Source organism: Megalops cyprinoides, chromosome 4 (assembly GCF_013368585.1).
Source record: "Megalops cyprinoides isolate fMegCyp1 chromosome 4, fMegCyp1.pri, whole genome shotgun sequence".
Lineage (NCBI taxonomy): Eukaryota > Metazoa > Chordata > Actinopteri > Elopiformes > Megalopidae > Megalops > Megalops cyprinoides.
Window position 1 is genome coordinate 27888475 of NC_050586.1, and position 18188 is coordinate 27906662.

General features: G+C 43.8%; 2 protein-coding genes across 2 annotated transcripts in view; both read left to right on the forward strand.

Annotated features, from left to right (window-relative positions):
• Positions 1-11461, forward strand: part of dock8 (dedicator of cytokinesis 8) — a 56672-nt gene extending 45211 nt beyond the window's left edge. The window contains exons 38-48 of the mRNA XM_036526083.1: positions 460-560; positions 901-1093; positions 1376-1519; positions 2100-2231; positions 2734-2868; positions 3312-3401; positions 3860-4096; positions 4868-5011; positions 6456-6562; positions 8950-9120; positions 9831-11461. Of these exons, the coding sequence (XP_036381976.1) occupies positions 460-560; positions 901-1093; positions 1376-1519; positions 2100-2231; positions 2734-2868; positions 3312-3401; positions 3860-4096; positions 4868-5011; positions 6456-6562; positions 8950-9120; positions 9831-9882 (1506 nt within the window). The 3' untranslated portion in view covers positions 9883-11461. The remainder of the gene's footprint in view (positions 1-459; positions 561-900; positions 1094-1375; positions 1520-2099; positions 2232-2733; positions 2869-3311; positions 3402-3859; positions 4097-4867; positions 5012-6455; positions 6563-8949; positions 9121-9830) is intronic.
• Positions 11462-14123: 2662 nt separating this feature from the next.
• The window catches only part of LOC118776205 (aminopeptidase O (putative)), a 76337-nt gene continuing 72272 nt past the window's right edge, over positions 14124-18188 (forward strand). Inside the window, exons 1-4 of the mRNA XM_036526318.1 lie at positions 14124-14955; positions 15363-15529; positions 15928-16068; positions 16797-17049. Of these exons, the coding sequence (XP_036382211.1) occupies positions 14156-14955; positions 15363-15529; positions 15928-16068; positions 16797-17049 (1361 nt within the window). The 5' untranslated portion in view covers positions 14124-14155. The remainder of the gene's footprint in view (positions 14956-15362; positions 15530-15927; positions 16069-16796; positions 17050-18188) is intronic.

Consider the following 18188-nt stretch of genomic DNA (forward strand, 5'->3'; position numbering starts at 1 on the left):
TGCTCCACTCAGGTACCCTCTCAGGAACTGTGCATTCAGGTCTAGCAGTGAGCCTTGTTGAGTGCTGTGCTGTGTGTTCCAGTGTTAAAGTGGGCTGTGTTGAGTGGTGTATTGTGTATTCAGGTATATGAGCAGGTTGTGTTGAGTGCTGTATTGTGTATTCAGGTATATGAGCAGGTTGTATTGAGTGCTGTGTTGTGTATTCAGGTGGATGAGCAGGTTGTACTGAGTGCTGTATTGTGTATTCAGGTATATGAGCAGGTTGTGTTGAGTGCTGTATTGTGTATTCGTGTATATAAGCAGGTTGTGTTGAGTGCTGTATTGTGTATTCAGGTATATGAGCAGGTTGTGTTGAGTGCTGTATTGTGTATTCGTGTATATAAGCAGGTTGTGTTGAGTGCTGTATTGTGTATTCAGGTATATGAGCAGGTTGTATTGAGTGCTGTATTGTGTATTCAGGTGGATGAGCTGCTCAGGAACCTGAACAGTATCCTGTCAGACACAGTGAAGATGAGAGAGTTCCAGGAGGATCCAGAGATGCTGATGGACCTCATGTACAGGTACCATATACACACACACACACAAACACAGTAACTCACACACACTCATATGCACAAATTAACTCAGTCACACCCCCACACAGAAACAAATACATATATTTCATTGTGCTGCTGATGGTGCTGTTTGTTGATGTTTACTTTCCATGGAAACTGTGTAGGAGCAGGCCAGGCTGGGGGGCTGGCTGAAAGTGCAGGCCTGCTGTTTGGTGCTGTTCCACTTCACTGGTTTCCTGCTGCGCCATGTCCTTTCATTCACTGACTGACTGACCAACTGATTCATGCTTGTTTATTCGCTGATTAGTGGAAATGTTTGATTTATGGGCTGTTATAACCACAACAGAATAGCGAAGGGGTACCAGACGTCCCCAGACCTGCGGCTGACCTGGCTCCAAAACATGGCGGAAAAGCACAACACCAGGAAGTGCTTCACTGAGGCGGCCATGTGCCTGGTGCACGCTGCCGCCCTGGTGGCTGAGTATCTGAGCATGCTGGAAGACCACAGTTACCTGCCAGTGGGCAGTGTCACCTTCCAAGTGAGCACTCACCTGACCGCCACAGAGCTGATGATTGCAAAATTAATAAAAGGAAATTGTTTTATCATTATTGTTTTATTATTTATATTATTCCGAAGCTGTTGCCTGTCAGCTAGTGCAGTATACTGAGGGCCAGTTAATTGCTGTGTCTGAAAGCTGGTAAGCAGCTAAGTAGATGCTAAGTAGCTCGCTGTTTATTCAAAGACAAAAAGAGCCCATTTTGACGGTGTGGGTTTCAATGGGAAGAAAAAAAATCTGAAAAATCTTGTTTTTCTTGGACAGAACATTTCCTCTAACGTGCTGGAGGAATCGGCTGTGTCGGACGACATCCTGTCCCCAGATGAGGACGGCGTCTGCTCGGGGCGCTACTTCACGGAAAACGGGCTGGTGGGGCTACTGGAGCAGGCAGCCGAGCTCTTTAGCCACGTAAGTCACACTGAGGGGAGGGCGGAGCTAAAGGAAGGAAACCACACCCCCTGTTTTCCCAACCACCCCAAATCCCCCCCCCCCCCCCAACATAGACTTCTCTCCTGCCGTAGTTATTGGCACACATATGAAAATAACATTGCTGTAATGTCTGTGTTTCTCTCTGTCTCTTAATTCAGTTCAGTTGAATTCAGTTTGCTTTATGGGCATGACAAATATGCACATTCAGTTCACAAAAAAATATATAAAAATGTAATCAGTAACAACAATTCAATAATGAAAAACAACCACAGTATACAACTTAGAAATTAAATTGTATAGTAATAGTAATGGTCCAAAAATTGATATAACTACGTAAATGTACAAAAACAAACAAACATATAATAACAAGGAGAAGAAAAGTATTTTTGACTCAAATGTTGACTCACTGTTAATTCGTTGTTTCATTAATTGATTGTTTCGTTGATTCCTTGTTGGTTCACTCTCTCTGGTCTATTCTCACTCTCTCTATCTCTCTCTCTCTCTTTCTCTCTCCCCTCTCTTTCTCTCTCTGCTTCACTTTCATCCCAACCACTTGCAGGGAGGACTGTATGAAACGGTGAATGAGGTTTACAAAATCATCATCCCCATTCTGGAGGCCCACAGAGACTTCCGGAAGCTGGCATCCACCCACGACAAGCTGCAGAGAGCCTTTGATAGCATCAATCAGAAGGTAAATCAGGGGGCGCTCTGAAATTTACAAATGAGGCATGAACCTTAAACAGTGTTAATTGTAATTATTATGAGTCTGACTTTGAATAATGCCATACTAATGATATTAACTGACAAATGATGTGGCATTTTGAAAAAAAATAAACACAAAGAGATGCTAGGGCAGCCTTTGATTGTTACCCCCCTTAAAAAAGGTGAATTAGGTATGTTCATGTTCTGGTCTCCAATCTTTTCCACCCAATAGGGAACACAAATAAAAAAACTATACTTAAGCACCATCAGCAATACATTATTACATTAATGTGTGAAAAGTTCATTCAGGAGCAGTGTCACTTGTTTTTACTGTATTATAATACAGCATGTGTTCATTTTTATGGCGCAATTTGTGAATGATGATTAGTGGTCTTTAGATGTACATGTTCAGCAGTTTGTTAGAAACATTGATTAGCATTGTATGTTACACACATAGCATGTTCTCTAGTTTACAGTCTCTGTCCTTACAGGGGCACAAGAGAATGTTTGGAACCTACTTCCGAGTTGGCTTCTATGGTGCCAAATTTGGAGACCTCGATGAGCGAGAATTTATCTACAAAGAGCCTGGCATTACCCACCTTCCCGAAATCTCTCACAGGCTAGAGGTAAAAAACATGAGATATAAAAAACATAACACAAACATAAAAACATAATGTATGACGTCTCAAATGAATTTTCAAATGTAAATAATAATTTGTTACATTTCATATTGAACATATACCCATGTAATAACATTGTGATTAATATAGTAATGTCTAAAACAACTTCAATGTTACATTACAGCTGTGCAATAATGAATGGTGAGCATAGCTGTGCACTTTGTCTAAGTACACTTGCAATTAAACACACAGCTATTCCACACTACCATTACTAATACTCAGACACATGTTCTAGTACACTAATTTCTATGTAATTACAATGTTGTTACACTGGTTGGTGAGAGGTATTGTTAAATGCACTGTAGGGCAGCTTGCTGTGTAGTGGTAAGAGTGCTGCAGTTTTGTTTTATTGTGCTTGCTAAGCATGTAAATACATACTCCTGTTCCAGTCGTTTTACAGCCAGTGTTTTGGGGAAGACGCTCTGGAGATTATCAAAGACTCAACACCTGTGGACAGGAGCAAGCTCAATCCCAACAAGGTACGGTAAACACAGTGCCCGGGGAAATAGTTCATTCTTTCTGACTCTGTTTGTTTGACACACAGCGATTAAAATTACACAGCGGGTAGAGGTAAGTATTTGCACATTCTTTGACATAAAGGGATGGCAGAATAAATATTTACACCTTCTGCTAATCTCTCCTTCTCACACAGACCATACAGCATCTGGCTCAATCTCCATTTCAGTCAGAAAACCCCAAGCAGTAAAAAAGGTCCTTTTATTGGTCTCTGGCATTTTGGTTACAGATGGGTATATGGTATTGACTCTGGCTTCTGAGCGTGGTATAAACAGGAATCTTGCCATCTTTTATGCCATCAATTTCCAGGGGGCGATGACTCACTGACTTTGACAACAAAAGAGAGATTTCATGACTGAATTTCCGCTTTGACCCGATATCTTGCTCATATTCACCGTCCCCCCTCTCCCTCCCCTCTCAGGCCTACATCCAGATCACCTTCGTGGAGCCCTACTTCGACGACTATGAGATGAAGGACCGGCTGACCAACTTCGAGAAGAACTTCAACCTGCGTCGGTTCATGTACACCACGCCCTTCACCAAGAGCGGGCGCCCACGCGGGGAGCTCAATGAGCAGTACAAGAGAAAGACCATCCTGACCACCATGCACGCCTTCCCCTACATCAAAACGCGCATCAACGTCATCCAGAAGGAGGAGGTAATGCCAGGCTTGTGGGTTTGAATCCAATGCAGGACAATGTCATTGTGCTCTCAAGCTCTTCAGTACTTAACTTTTAAAATGCTATATGCAAGTCAACCTGCATGAAGGCATCTGCGAACCAAAAAATAATAATAATCGTAATCATAATAATATATTATTATGATTAATATGCAATAAATATCATTCTTGAGTGAGTCTCAAAGAGCATGAGAGAATAAGTGTATACCATTAATAAAAGTAAGATATTCAAATATATAGTCCAAAATTTGATGCCCTTGACATACAGTATTTTGGATATAAGTCAAAATGTCCTTTGACTTGTCCTTTTAATCTAAAAACACTTTTGTGTGTAGTATATAGTGCCATGCACGTGTTGTAGAATACTTGTGGAATACTGCAAAGTGATATGAATGACATATCTGTAAAAACATTGTGCAATTATGTACAGAAAGAATGTGGCAATGATTTACAGCATACACAGTATCTGCCATTCTTCAGATTTTTTCATGCATTGTACTGATATACTGTTTATACAGTATATGATGTAATGTTTATTCACTGGGTTTGATTAGCTGCTCACATTTATATATAAAATCAGACCCTGCCTCAGGGGCTGCTAGGAATGCTAATGGCAGTGATCCAGGAAATGACACAACAGGGGAGCCGCAAATTCACCCTATCGAAGCTGAAGTTGTCCTCAGCTGTCCCCGAACCCCGTGCTGCTCTGCGGCTCTCCAACACGCGTCTGCCTGTGCGCTCTGTGTGCAGTTTGACCTCACGCCCATCGAGGTGGCCATCGAGGACATGCAGAAGAAGACGCGCGAGCTGGCGGTGGCCACCCACAGGGAGCAGCCCGACGCCAAGATGCTGCAGATGGTGCTGCAGGGGTCTGTGGGAGCCACTGTCAATCAGGTCTGTCTCGCTCTCACACACACACACACACACACGCGTACACACACACATACACGCACACCGACAAGCACATACACACACAGCTACATAAAAGTATCTTAGCCAGTTTATGGAGTAAGATTTTCAAGTGATGGTATGTGTATGTGTAAGTAATAATGTATAATAGTTTGGCTACATTAACTATCTTGTACCACTACTTACATGTACTGTTAAACATTGTTTATATCCCGTTAGTGAACATAATGCTGATTTTAATCATTGTTGAGCAGTCTTCAGTGTTTCTACCAAAAACAGTTACTGTTGTTTGCTTATACTGGAGCACTGGCTTTCAGCTTGACGTGTTATCACTGATCTATTACTTGCCATTGTGTACCTGCAGCACGACCTTGTTCTTATAAGGCACATTTTGCGTATCGTGCCATAACGGCCTTGGAAGTCACTCTGGATCAGAGTGTCTGGCATGACTAAATAATAACTAAATAATACATACATAAGTGTTCTGCAAAGCCTTCTGCCCAGGTTTCCCCAGATCTTTAATCTACATTTTGTATTATGTCTCAGTCTCCTTTTTATACTTAAAATGAGTTAATGTAAATTTCTCAAATGTTTTGTAATGGTATATAATTAGCCACCATTAAATACAAAGTAATCAGCTGCTTTGGGGTTATTTTACATAATCTGGCAACCTTGTTCACTATGAAAATATAATTTCAAATATGAAAAAAGCAAATTGAGGACAATGATCAGGTCAAAGGTGAGCTTATCTTTTTTCCTCGCTAACAGGTTGCCATGTGGTCCCATTGGTGTGGAAAAGTACCTCAGATTTTCCTCACATTTTAAATTCATAAGAGGAAAAAAAGTTTAATTTGAAACATTCGCACTGGTGCAAAAGGCGAACGCATCGTGAGAAGTAAAGGTTGAAATTGAGTTATGCTTGATTTGGGTCCTGCTCTGGTTTCCATTATTTTCCTTAAGAAAAAGAGCTGTTGTACTGATGTTTCTTTCATTTCCTCACAGCGCGTCTATTTGGATTAAAAAATACAGTGATTAAATTCACTGGTGTTTATGTACCGGAATCATGACGCCACTTTTCTCCTCATCTAAACTGACAGTAGCACCTTGTTATGCTCAACATATGTACTCAGCACAGATACGTGTAAGTCACAGTCTGTGGGTGCGGAAAATGGCAAATATCATAATGATGCCTTGGCGTTGAGGAGAGGACATAGCTATGGTTTTACGATAAATACGAGTTCAAGTAACAAGATACTCAGCACGGGTGAGAATACACAGAGTGCTTTTGTCCATTCTGTGGCGACATTAGCCACACACAGGCCTCAGCAGGATCTTTGCCTGATGGTTGGCTGTACATCCAGGCCCTTCTTAATGAATTCAGATTTCAGCTTTGCCATTCATTGTTCCCTCTGTGTGTGTTTTTTTGAAGGGACCCCTGGAGGTAGCCCAGGTCTTCCTGAACGAAATCCCAGCAGACCCCAGACTCTTCCGTCACCACAACAAACTGCGACTCTGCTTCAAAGAGTTCATCATGAGGTGAGGCCAGCGGTCTTGGCTGGGGCTTACACAGAGGACTGAGAGAGGGAGAGTGTGTGAGAGAGGGATAGAGGGAGAGAGTGTCCATGAGAGAGAGATGGAGGAGGGGGGAGAGTGTGTATGAGGGATCGAGGGAGAACACGTACGTGTGTGAGGGAGAGACACGGAGGGAGAAAGAGTGTGAGAGAAAGGTGGAGGGAGAGAGTGTCTGTGTGGGAGAGATAGAGGCAGAAGGAGAGTGTGTGACAAAGCATTAGAGAGGGAGAGAAGAGTGTGTATGAGAGAGGGAGGGAAGGAGAGGGAAAAAACAGAGAAAGAGAGCAGGGGAGAGTGTGGACAGAGAGAGAGCAATGGAGAAAAAAACAGACAACGGCTTGCATTTCACCTGGAGATAATATCAGACAGACACATTATTGGTTGGGTTGGGAAATACTTGAGACACATGGATCTTCCTTACCAGTTGTGTTATTTGTAATTAACTGAGCTTGATGAGCTTGTGTTTGTCTCCTCATGGAGCCACCAAGAAGAAATGACGTTAATAACTGCTCTTTGCGAAACAGAAGCCACTGTGCAAACATGAATGAGGTAGCAGAGGTGGGAGAGGTCGTGCTGGTTGGAGAACCCACACAAGGGTTTAGGGCTCGAGATTCTCTGACTAACACAGCAGACCTGTTTGTTTTTTGGTCGGAGTGGTAATTTGAAAAGCATAAGTAATATTTCCAGCTACCCTCCTTAATACTGTAGGAACACCTTAGAGAACCCAGCTGGCAAAGCCCTCGCTCTTGAATTACCATAATATGCCACTGCGTGGGGTTCTGTTCCGTTCTCCATTTATTTATGAAGCGCAGTTTGGAATATTTTTTTCCAATTGCATATCATTAGCATAATTCGGCTTTCCAGCTCGCTTTATATTTCCGTCCAAAGAAAGCTTGGGCCACCGCAGCAACCCCGTGGAAGTGCGTACCTTGCGTGGGAACACGCCGTTCCTCTCCCAAAGATGGCTTTGATTGGGAATGTCAAATTCCTCCGCCTGATCGCTGCCAGCCCACTGACAAATATTTACTGTAATTTCAAAAATGTTTATTTTCCCCCTGTAATCCAGGCAGGGCAGCGCCACCCCGCCGATGCCAAGTCTGAGCGCATTTTGCCTCATGGCAGCCATTATGGCTCAGGCAGCTCCTGAGTTTCCTCTACTGTACTGTGACTGCAATGCTTGCTGGAAATGCTGCACTCCTTCTATTTGGAGCCAAGCTGTAACAAAATTAGTATTTAACATTTTCCAAGTTGATTACATAGAGGGGAATAAAAGAAAGGCAACCATATGTTTTCTGTACTTAATTCTTACATTAAAAAAATATCTACTCCACACAGAAGACAAACCAGAATGTTTGGATTTTGGAGCCAGATTTGATATTATTGGAGGATCAGATTCATGTAGCACTAAGAGTATCTGGCAGATGTGTAAATATGAATGGAAATTGGCCAATACTGTAGAAGTGAGCTATTGTAGAAGGGTGCGGGGACGAGAGCAGCACTCCCAATGCAGAGTAAGTTGAGATTGCCCAGGTTTTACTGGACACCAGTGAGTGCACTGAGTGATATCTGCCTGTTGGTGACCTGTACTCAGCACACCGACCTTCTAATGAAACCTGGAATGGCTGTTCCTGTCTCTGGACAGTGGCTGGTTTTTGGGAGGAGGATCTCCTGGTAAAGACAGTGAGGCAACTCTCTCTCTCCCTGTCGGTTTAAGGCCGGAAGCGTTTTTCTCAGTGCTGCAGGCGCACAGGGTGTCAATTACAGCCTGAAACCTGGGCTCGTACTGTTGCATCACCTCTCACTTCCTACCTGCTTTTTCCTCTGTGCTCCTGTTTCTCCCCTGCAGCTTTTTAATAAACCCAAACAGACACGGGGAACGGCTGCATGGGGCTCACTGCACCAGAGGCACAGCAGAGGAAGTGTGAGGGTAGCAATGCTGTGTGAGGCAGACAGACAGTGTCCTTTTGTCACGGCCACTTACAATCTCAGACCTGTTTTACATGCTGTTTATTTGCTTAGCGGCTGCCCTTTTTCAAGGTAACTTGCATCATTTACATTTGACACACTGTCCATTTATACAGCTACGAGAAAAATGTACTTACAGCACTTCAGGTTATCTGCTGTGTCTCTCCACAGCCTGTGATGAATTAAACCCAACTATAGCTAGTATCTTATTTTGTTGAATAATTAAGGCAGTTTAATTTAATGACAGGCGTGACTGCTTCTGCAACTGACCAGCAGGCATGTGACAGTGTTTTCATGGTGTCGCTGCGGTGTTACGTAGCGATAGAAACTTAGTGGCATCTGAGCTGAGTGTGATTAAGCGTGACTTCCTGTTTGGCCCGATGCAGGTGTGGGGAGGCTGTAGAGAAGAACAAGCACCTCATTGCCGCAGACCAGAAAGAATATCAGCAGGAGCTGAAGAAGAACTACAACAAGCTGAGGGAGAACCTGAGGCCCATGCTGGAGAGAAAGATCCCGGACCTGTACAAACCCATCATCAAGCCCCGCATTGAGAGCAGGTAACAGAACCTGCCCAGAACCACTAACTTTGCAGTCGTGGAAGAGGGTGTAGATCTGAGCTGCGTTCATTCATACATTCATTGTGATGCTCTTCTGTGGAGTTGGAGAGCTCTCGTCAGAGTGCCACATAGTGCAGATGTGTCCTGTGATTTACGAATGTGTCCATGTCCACTGGATGACGGCAGGAGGTAGTGAAAAAGCTGTCACATTATGTGGAGATCAGGTCTCAGCCAGGGGGAGCCGTGCAGCTCTCATGAGGAAAACGGCAAAATGTCAGGGTTCACCACTGCAAGCGTGAGTTCCATTTTGTCTATAGCTCAATGGTTTCTCCTGAGTCCACACTGCATGCAGCACATTTAGCCAGTACATCGTCTGCCATCTTGAAATTAGAAAGCTCCCTCAATTAGAACCTCAGACTGCATCCTGAGCAATCTGATAATCTGACACTGTGAATGAACCAGCAACTCTAAGCTTTAACTTTACCCAGCAGCCTCTGGTCTCTACAGAATTACGTAAAGTAATGAGCCTATTCAGAGAAACATCAATATATAATCATTTTGTCACAATTGTGTTGTGTGCAGTGCACATACATTGTCTTGTCTGTAAACCTGCCCCTTCAGACTGCTCTAATGGATGCCTGTGTGAGTGGTGGCTGTGCCCCAAGCTCCAAAATCACATCCTGTTTGTTCCTTTCTGCTGTTTTCAAAAGGGATTCCTTCAAACGGCTCAGCTTCCGAAGGACCGTGGATGAAAATTCATGAGGCGCCACGATACAGATGCAGGCTTTTTCACTGCAAGGACATCACAGCAGGAGAAGAGAGAGAGAGAGAGAGAAGAGAAGATAGAAGAGAAAGGGGGACAAGCGAGGAGAGAGCCAGTCCCTTAGTGGCCAAAGGTCGCAGACAGCCAGCCTGAAGCTCACCCTGTGCTCTGCGATCCACACTAGAGTTCATGCTTCTGCTATACCGTGGAAACTCCATAATACTCTGTAATAATACTCCACAATAATTTACATTAACAGTCTAGTTGCATTCCAACCATCACGGATACATTGCAGAAGAGATTTACATTAGAAATAAAAAGGTTTTGTGGTTTGTAGAGCTGGGCCACAAAAGGGCCCAGATTCTCAAAGTCATTTTAGAACAGTTGTTAGCATGTAAACAGAAACTTAAAGAATGGTTATTTGTGTCCCATGTGGCACTCACTTTAGCAATGTTATTTGAAAATTTAGAGCTTGTGAGTTTTTTATATTTATGTACACAGTTGGATGGATACTGTATATAATGATTAAGTTGACAAACCTTAAGGAGAAGATGTCCCTGTGCTCCATTTTGGAATTGTGTTTTACACTTGCCAGGTATACAGTTATACCCATGAGAGGCAAATAATTTTAACTGTCTGTGCTGCTCTGGCAACTGATGATCACAGCAGGAATACAGTGTGAACTGGGTGCAAACATGCTGCCCTCTTTATCATACACCTTTGACATATGGAATGCAAAACACAATATTAAGTAATTACATCTCTACTCAGTGTACTTGGTTGCTACAATCTCATTTACACGTAAACAACACATGCAGTAACTGAGAGATTTCCAATAATACGCCAATATTTCAGACTCGCTCTGTATTTCAGAGTACTTAAGTAAAACATTGTGGTTGGTTGCAATATCTAATATTCTTTCATCAAATATGATTAGGTGTATGGATTTGTAATAGAGTATTATTTATTTTGAGTGATTTGTTTCACGTAAGTCTGGTTTACTTTTTACAGGAAAAGCTGCATAGAAATGAGAAATTAATACGGTACATTCCTTCACCCTCATTCACTTTGATTTCTTGTCCAACAAAGCATGGCTTATCGTACGAAACCCTAAAGCTCAAAAATGGGCCAGCCCTCAAAACGTCCAAACATTTCTGTATTTAACTCAGCCGTATTCAATCGGAAATGTTCTTGGATTTCTGTGCCAAGCAGTATTCCATATGGTCCTGTTTCCACTTTAATTCCAGTTCAGTGTCCTCTGTTCGAGGTTTTCAGAGATTCATTGGAGAAGACAGGCCTTGTTGGATATGGAAACTTTGAGTCTGAGGAGAATAATGGTTTACAGAACATCCCACATGTATTTTACACTTTTTTTATTTTAGCTTTGTCCATTTACAGAAAATAATGACATTTCAAATAACAGGCTGCAAACACTGTTTATACTGGTCATTCTTTCAGAATTAAGGATGAGGTATGACTGAAATTGCTTAAAGCAAAGCATAGACAATACAGCAATATATTATTAATATTCAAGGAGCCCTTTTATAATTTTAAGTGCCAAATTCAAAATGCATTGAATTGCCCATGCTGTAATGATGATTTTACAAGCATACTTGTTTGTGTACATTCATTTGTAAGTCATTTAGAAATATAATACACCAGCTCCTTCTAATTATGTGTTGTGGTCAGTAAACTATGAACACATTTGTTGTACAATAGAACAAATGTACTCTCCCAAGTCTGGAAGAGCCTATTGTAACTCAAGTGAAAAAATCAGGATGAACTTGTGTATTTTTGGGCTGTCTGTCCATTATATAAAACATATCAGTCTGTTACAACATTATGTAGTTAGCTGCTTTCCATAAGAAGAGATGTTTTGATGATAAACTATAAGCACTGGAATCTATTTTGGCAAGATTTTATTTTTTATTTTAATATAGAAAAAAATAATGTATCATCTGGTAATACACAGAAAGTGGACGTTTAAATTAATAGCCATGTTGTAATTTAAATGTGATGCACTTGAATCTAATAAATATTTTATGTCAAAGTCTAACGATTTCGTGTTTGTTGTCTGCTTGGCTCTAAATTAAACATTTTGATTATCAAATGCTAGTACGTAAAACTATCCGAGTACAAACAAATTGACATTTGCCCCAGCTAAGTGGTTTTCACAGCAATAGTTTTGATAGTGTAAGTTATTTATTGCCAGTGGCCAGCTGGTAAACGAACTCCGCTGCAGGAGCTAACAATTAGCTAGCTAAGACCAGTGGCTTGCTAGAAGCTGGGTTCGTGTTGCCTGGTGATAGCAGCTTCTCAAAAAACCTTAGTTACGTTCCGCAGAGCCTTTCTTCTGCCCCTACACTGTTTATTCAACGTTAAAGAATATTGCAGTTGCATCTGAAAAATAAATCACGCTCAAGACTATATAAAAATAACACACATTCGCATAATTCGCATTTAGTACGCCGCTATCGAAACATTCACCGTAACTTCCTGACGCGCGAAAGTGACGACATATATGTGCGCCGAGGGAGACGGTCCGTAGTCGGTGGGCGTCAGGTTGGTGTTCGTGTTCAACTGTCATGCAGGACAGTAGCGTTTGTGGGAAGAGATACAACTGCTTAGAACACATTTAATTCATGCATGAACGGACAACTCGTTCTTGCCAAAGCAGCAAGCTACATAAAGCTACATTATCATAGTAGGTTAACTGTTTTTGTATTAACTCGCCATGCAGTAGTACGGCTTTACTTGGAAACTCAGTTTCAGCCAGCTAGCTGATGGACACCTTGTGGACCAATGTGGTAGCTGGCTCGATAACTTCCTACGCGCTGTGCCTGAACTGTATAAAAACAATAGTGTATTTGTGACCAGACAAGAAAAAGACTGCAAGGCGTCTGTGTCCTACCCTTGACATAACTTGTTCATTCATGAAAGGGCTTGTTAATTAATTTATTTTGTTTCTCCACTGAATTTAGCTAGATAGTGATAGAAGAAACCATCTGAAATGAACAGCAGTCCTCAGCAAGATTGAGTAGGTAGCGTTGCACGATATGTAAACACATACACAAATAAAGCACATTCGTACAACCTCGTGGGACCCATGTAATAGTGTTGCCCAAAGTTGAAAGTATCGTTAACAGATGTTTGCCTTTTATGTGCTGTTTCCATTCAACCTGTCTATACTGGCATCTCGTGTAAAACGCAGAGCAATCAAAGTGACTGGATCCTTAGTTTGAGTAGGTGGCTTTAAGTTTTGTCGAGGAATACTTTCAGGTCTTTTGCTCGGCTTCCTTGCATGGAACGTCTGGGGAATTTCCGTTTATAATTGCTTTCTGTGGCGCTGCAAAGCCCCCGAAGGATTTCTTGCAGTGCTACGTGTTTGGAGCTCCCGTGCGAACCCTTTTCGTCTCTCACCTAGTTTGCACAGTGTTTGGTTTGTGCCAGGGCTTGCCAAGATGGAACCCTTGGCACCGTGCCTCCAGAATCATATACAGACTGTTGGGGTGTATATATGAATAGCTGCCTCTGTCTATGACCACAGCTGCAGCCATTCTTTCAAATACATTTACTGATAGTTAGAATGTTGCTCCAGTTATTTTGGACATGCCAGTGAAGTTCAGGAATGTATTTGATGTTTTAGTGCCGGGTAAAAAAGCTCTGACTCTGCCTGTTATTATGTGTAGGCAGTGTGCTAGCTGTAGTTTTGTCCAAACATGTTTCATTCTAAAGTGCATCAAAGCAAACAGTCTGAGAGGTTGACGTTTGATTACAACTAATTCCACTGTGTATGTCACCATTGCTGTGAAGAACATAAGAACATGTGATGATGAGAACAGGCCATTCGGCCCAACTAAGCTCGCCATTTCTTAATTAAAGAGTATCCAAAACTGCATCAAGTCTAGACTTGAGCATCAAGAGTGCAGGTTATTATATTATTTGGCTTTAGCTATATGTTTATTTTGCACATGCTAGAGGGTGAGTAGCAGAGGATGGGAAAGACGCTGGTGCAGAATACAAATTGTAAACAAGCAACCATGGGCAGTTGCACAGCAGTAGCACAATATAAATCTAGTAGACATATCTGACAAATGTTTTAATGAGTAGGAATAACATTTCGAGTAAATGCTCCATTGTCAACAAGTTCATAGCCCTGTTCACATAACCAGATGAAATCTTTTTGTTTACTTTTTTTATGAACAGATGTGCATGTAGTGCAGAACGTGTACCATTCAGCTGGTGTGCTGCAGTGCAGACTCAAACTCTGGCATGGATCTGGACCTGGACCAAGATCTGGACCCCAGCAAAGATGACCTGCCCCTGCGGGCTAACACTAGCCACATGCTAGTGAGGCACTACGTGTTGGACCTGATGGTTCACTTTGAGACCGAGGTTATCAGCGGCAGTGTTGTACTGTTCTTGGAAACGGGGAAAGGGGCAGCACGATTCTGCAGGGCGGAGCTGGGAACCCAGCCCTCTCCCGCTTTCACGAACCACACCTCTGGGATGGAGTGCCCCGCCTTTGACTCTGCTAGTGAAGTGGAGGCTTGTGGAGGCATGACAGGGGGCACCCTGGATAAAGGCTGTTGCCATGGCGGTATGCAGTCCTCCACAGAGGCTGATGGGGGTGCTCAAAGTTCAAAGGAGGAGGCCTGGGAAGTGGGGGCTCACAGCGATTTCGTGCTGGTGCTGGACTGCTGCGACCTGGCCGTGGAGCGGGTGGAGGAGGTGGATGTGGCCTCGGTGCCGGGAATGGGTGTGCTGGGTGTGGGAGGTGGGGAGATCAGCTTTGACTGGCAGATGGGCGGGTCCTCCACTTACCTCATCCACAGGCTGGTGTCGATGCCCTCATCCCAGTGGGAGCTGCAGCATGACCTTTACTCCCAGTGCAGCCGTGCCCCCACCCTGCCTGGCGAGGGGGACCTCCTGTTCTGCACTGACCGTTGGAGCCTGCAGATCAGGAAGAAGGGGGTACAGACCCCCCAGGCCTTCCCTCACGCCCTCAGAATCTGGTATCAAACCAAGCCTGAGGGAGCCTCAGTGCGGTGGACCAGGGACCAGAGTGGCAGGTGGGTGGGTGGGAGAGGGTTTTACAGCCCCCTCAGCATTGAAAGAAATGTGCCTCACAGCTTAGTGTTTGTGCTGAATGTAAACTCAGATTAACTAGCTCTTGAAAAAAGGACATAATCCTTTGTGACATCATACCGTTCCATAGCATACTTGGCATTGGTGCTTGAAGCTGTCTGACCAAAGGCTGATCACGAGTTTGCCTTTTAGATGTGGATTATCAATATTTAATACTATTATAGGCAGAGATTTGCTTTTTTCAGAGATGGGACCTGTTGAGTAGAATCTGTAGCTCACATATTTTCTGAGATTATGGTTGAATAAAGAGTTGAGAGCTCTTGCCTGTGAAACTCTAACAGTGAGGCATGAGGTGTTGTTTACTGTGCTTGAAATTCCTTTACTCCCCCAGGCCTTGCGTTTACACCTCGGGCTCCCCCATCAACAACAGGGCCCTCTTTCCCTGCCAGGAGCCTCCCGTTGCCATGTCAACCTGGCAGGCCCGTGTGCGGGCCCCCAGTGACTGTGTGGTTCTCCTGAGTGGGGAGAACGAGGCCCGCCCTGACCTGGAGAAGACAGGTGCTGATCACCTTTCCTTTACTCAGTTATGGAAGCTCTGTAAGACCAGTCTTATTTCCAGTGCCAAGGCCACCCAGCCCCTTTGCCACTGTAGAGCTTGAACCAGGCAGGCTCATTATACTACTTTTCCACTGTAGACTGAACCAGGAAGGGTCATTTTACCCCCTTTCAACTGTAGAGCTGGGACAAAGATATCTTATATCACTATATGAACATTGTGTTACATTTATTTACATGAGTGTACCTTGTTCCCCCCAAACACCCACCTCCCAAATATGATGCGTGCGAATTCACTCTAGAGTAGCTGGTGCTGCCAGGCAGTTAATAATGAATTCTGTTCTGTCCCGTTTTAACGTTGCATACCAGCTGTGTCTGACTGTTTTTCTCTTTGCTCTCAGGTTTCTCACGCTGGGATTATCATGTCACAATGCCCATGCCAGCCTCCACGTTCACCATTGCAGTGGGACACTGGGTGGAAGCCAAGGCGCCACCGGCCTCCACAGCAGAGACCGATCCTGACACGGCAACAGAAACCGAGGGTGTGGACCTTAGTAAACCTGGAAGGTGTGCTATTTCAGTGTCCTCACCTTATTAAGGATGCATGCTTAATGTCATCATAACTAGTGATAGGAGGAGTGGGGTATGAATGGATAGATTTCATTGTTTAACAGTGAAATTGATTTTTAGTAGTTTTTAGCAAAGCCTTTTTATTGAGTCAGTGTCAGTGATTGTCAGCTGGTGATATGTCATCAAGCCTCATTTTTCCATCATAATTCATATAAAATTATCAGTTATGTCTTGCAATTTGGGAGCTGTCTCTAATACATAAAAGGATTAGTACTAAAACATTGGACACAGTCACCCTGGTAAGGAGAAACAGTAAACCTAAAACTTCAGGCTAATCACGCATCTGATGCTTGAGGTCTGAAACATTCAGCAATGTTTGAACTCTGTTTTGGGGTTTTATGACCTTGCTCATGCACCATGTATGCTGTGGCTGAAGAGGCCTTGGACCATTAGGAAAGAATACAGTGCCAGTATACTTCTGTCTATTGCAGTGAGGGTCAGAGGCACCACCACCAAAGAGGTGACCCTGGTGTCAGCAGTCTGATCCAGAACGTTTCAGCAACCAATGCAGAATGGAAGCAGAGCTCTGAGATGGATTGCTCAGGCCTAAGAAACGAAGAACGGAAGCAGAGCTCCGAGGTGGATTGTTTAGGCCTAAGCAATGAAGAACAGAATCAGAGTTCTGAGGTGGATTGCTCAGGTCTGACTGAGCCGCAGCCCTGCTGTCACGTGGACTACCCATGTCGGTTCCCTCTGGGTGCAGCACAGGCTCAAGCAGTGATCCCTCACCGGGTCTTCGCCCCATCCTGCCTCCTGCAGCGGGCAGCGGTCACGCTCCTGCCCCTGCTGCCACCCTGTTTGGCTGCAGCCCACACCATCCTCGGGGTCCACCCTTTCCCTCGCCTCGACGTCCTCATTGTCCCTCCCGGATTCTCCAGCCTGGGGATGGCCAGGTAAACCCAGATCCTTCCTCTGCAGAATTATTCTGAACGTAGCCTGTTGGGGCAATCCACCTGTAAACCCACAGCATCATCTACCTGTAAGCCAAGCTCTTTAGCCATGGAGAAGATTCATGCTGTATGTTTATGTGCCTTTGAACAGCAAGCAACTGTAGAGAGGAGTTTGCATTTGGGTTAAGGTGGAATGCATTTAGTCAAAAAAAAAAAACAAGCAGACAAACCAAAACAGGTTACTGTTGGTGTTCCAGCGGAATGTCAGTTGCAGAAATTGTGAGGAGCTGTTTACCAGATTTAATTTCTGGTGGCTTGCTGATGTACAGTAGCGGGCCTGTTGTGTGTGTTTAGTCAGGGTGGAGCTTTACAGGCAGAAAGGGTGCTGTGGAATGCAAACCCAAAGGTTAGCCGCTGTGCTTGTCCGCCCTGTATGGGTTCTGTACCCTGGGTCTGGGGCACTCTGGTGTGACTCAGCTGTTATGTCCATGTGTGTTTTACAAGGCTTCCAGGGTAGCTCTGTAAGAAAAAAGAGGGAAAAAAAAAACAGGGTAAGTGTTTGGTTGGCCCTGCCAAGCCTTTATAACTCAGCCTTGTAAGTGATGGTAACCCAGCATGCGGTACAGTATGTCCATTGAAATGCTTTCCCTGGGGTTTTCTGTGTCAAAATACTCATTAGCTTTCTCCAGAAGACTTCAAAGTAGGTGTACATTTTAACTATAATTGTAAGGTAAGCTGCTAATCTTTTTTTTCTCTGTGGCCTTAAAGGATTCTGTGCGCTGGTGTGTTTGTCACCATCGTGTTTATCCTGCCATTCTTCTGCTGAGCTAAGAGTGATTCCACCTCCTCATCCCCCGTGGGGAGAGTGTACGTTCTTCTCTGTAAGAGAGAAAGTCAGAAAGCCTCCTCTCGTTGCACTGCTCGCAAAACACCTCAAATATGAGCTACATCTATCCCAGTGGTGTGCCGTTTCCACGGAAAGAATTCCTCACAACCTAAAAAAGTTGCGCCAGCGCTATGGGGAGACTGGCCCTGCAGAGGCAGCAGCATATTATCTGAGAGGAATCTGGTTTGTCAAGAAACTGTTTTTGTTCTATGATATAAGGTCTGGATGGTTTTTTTGGCCAGGATGCTTGTCATTT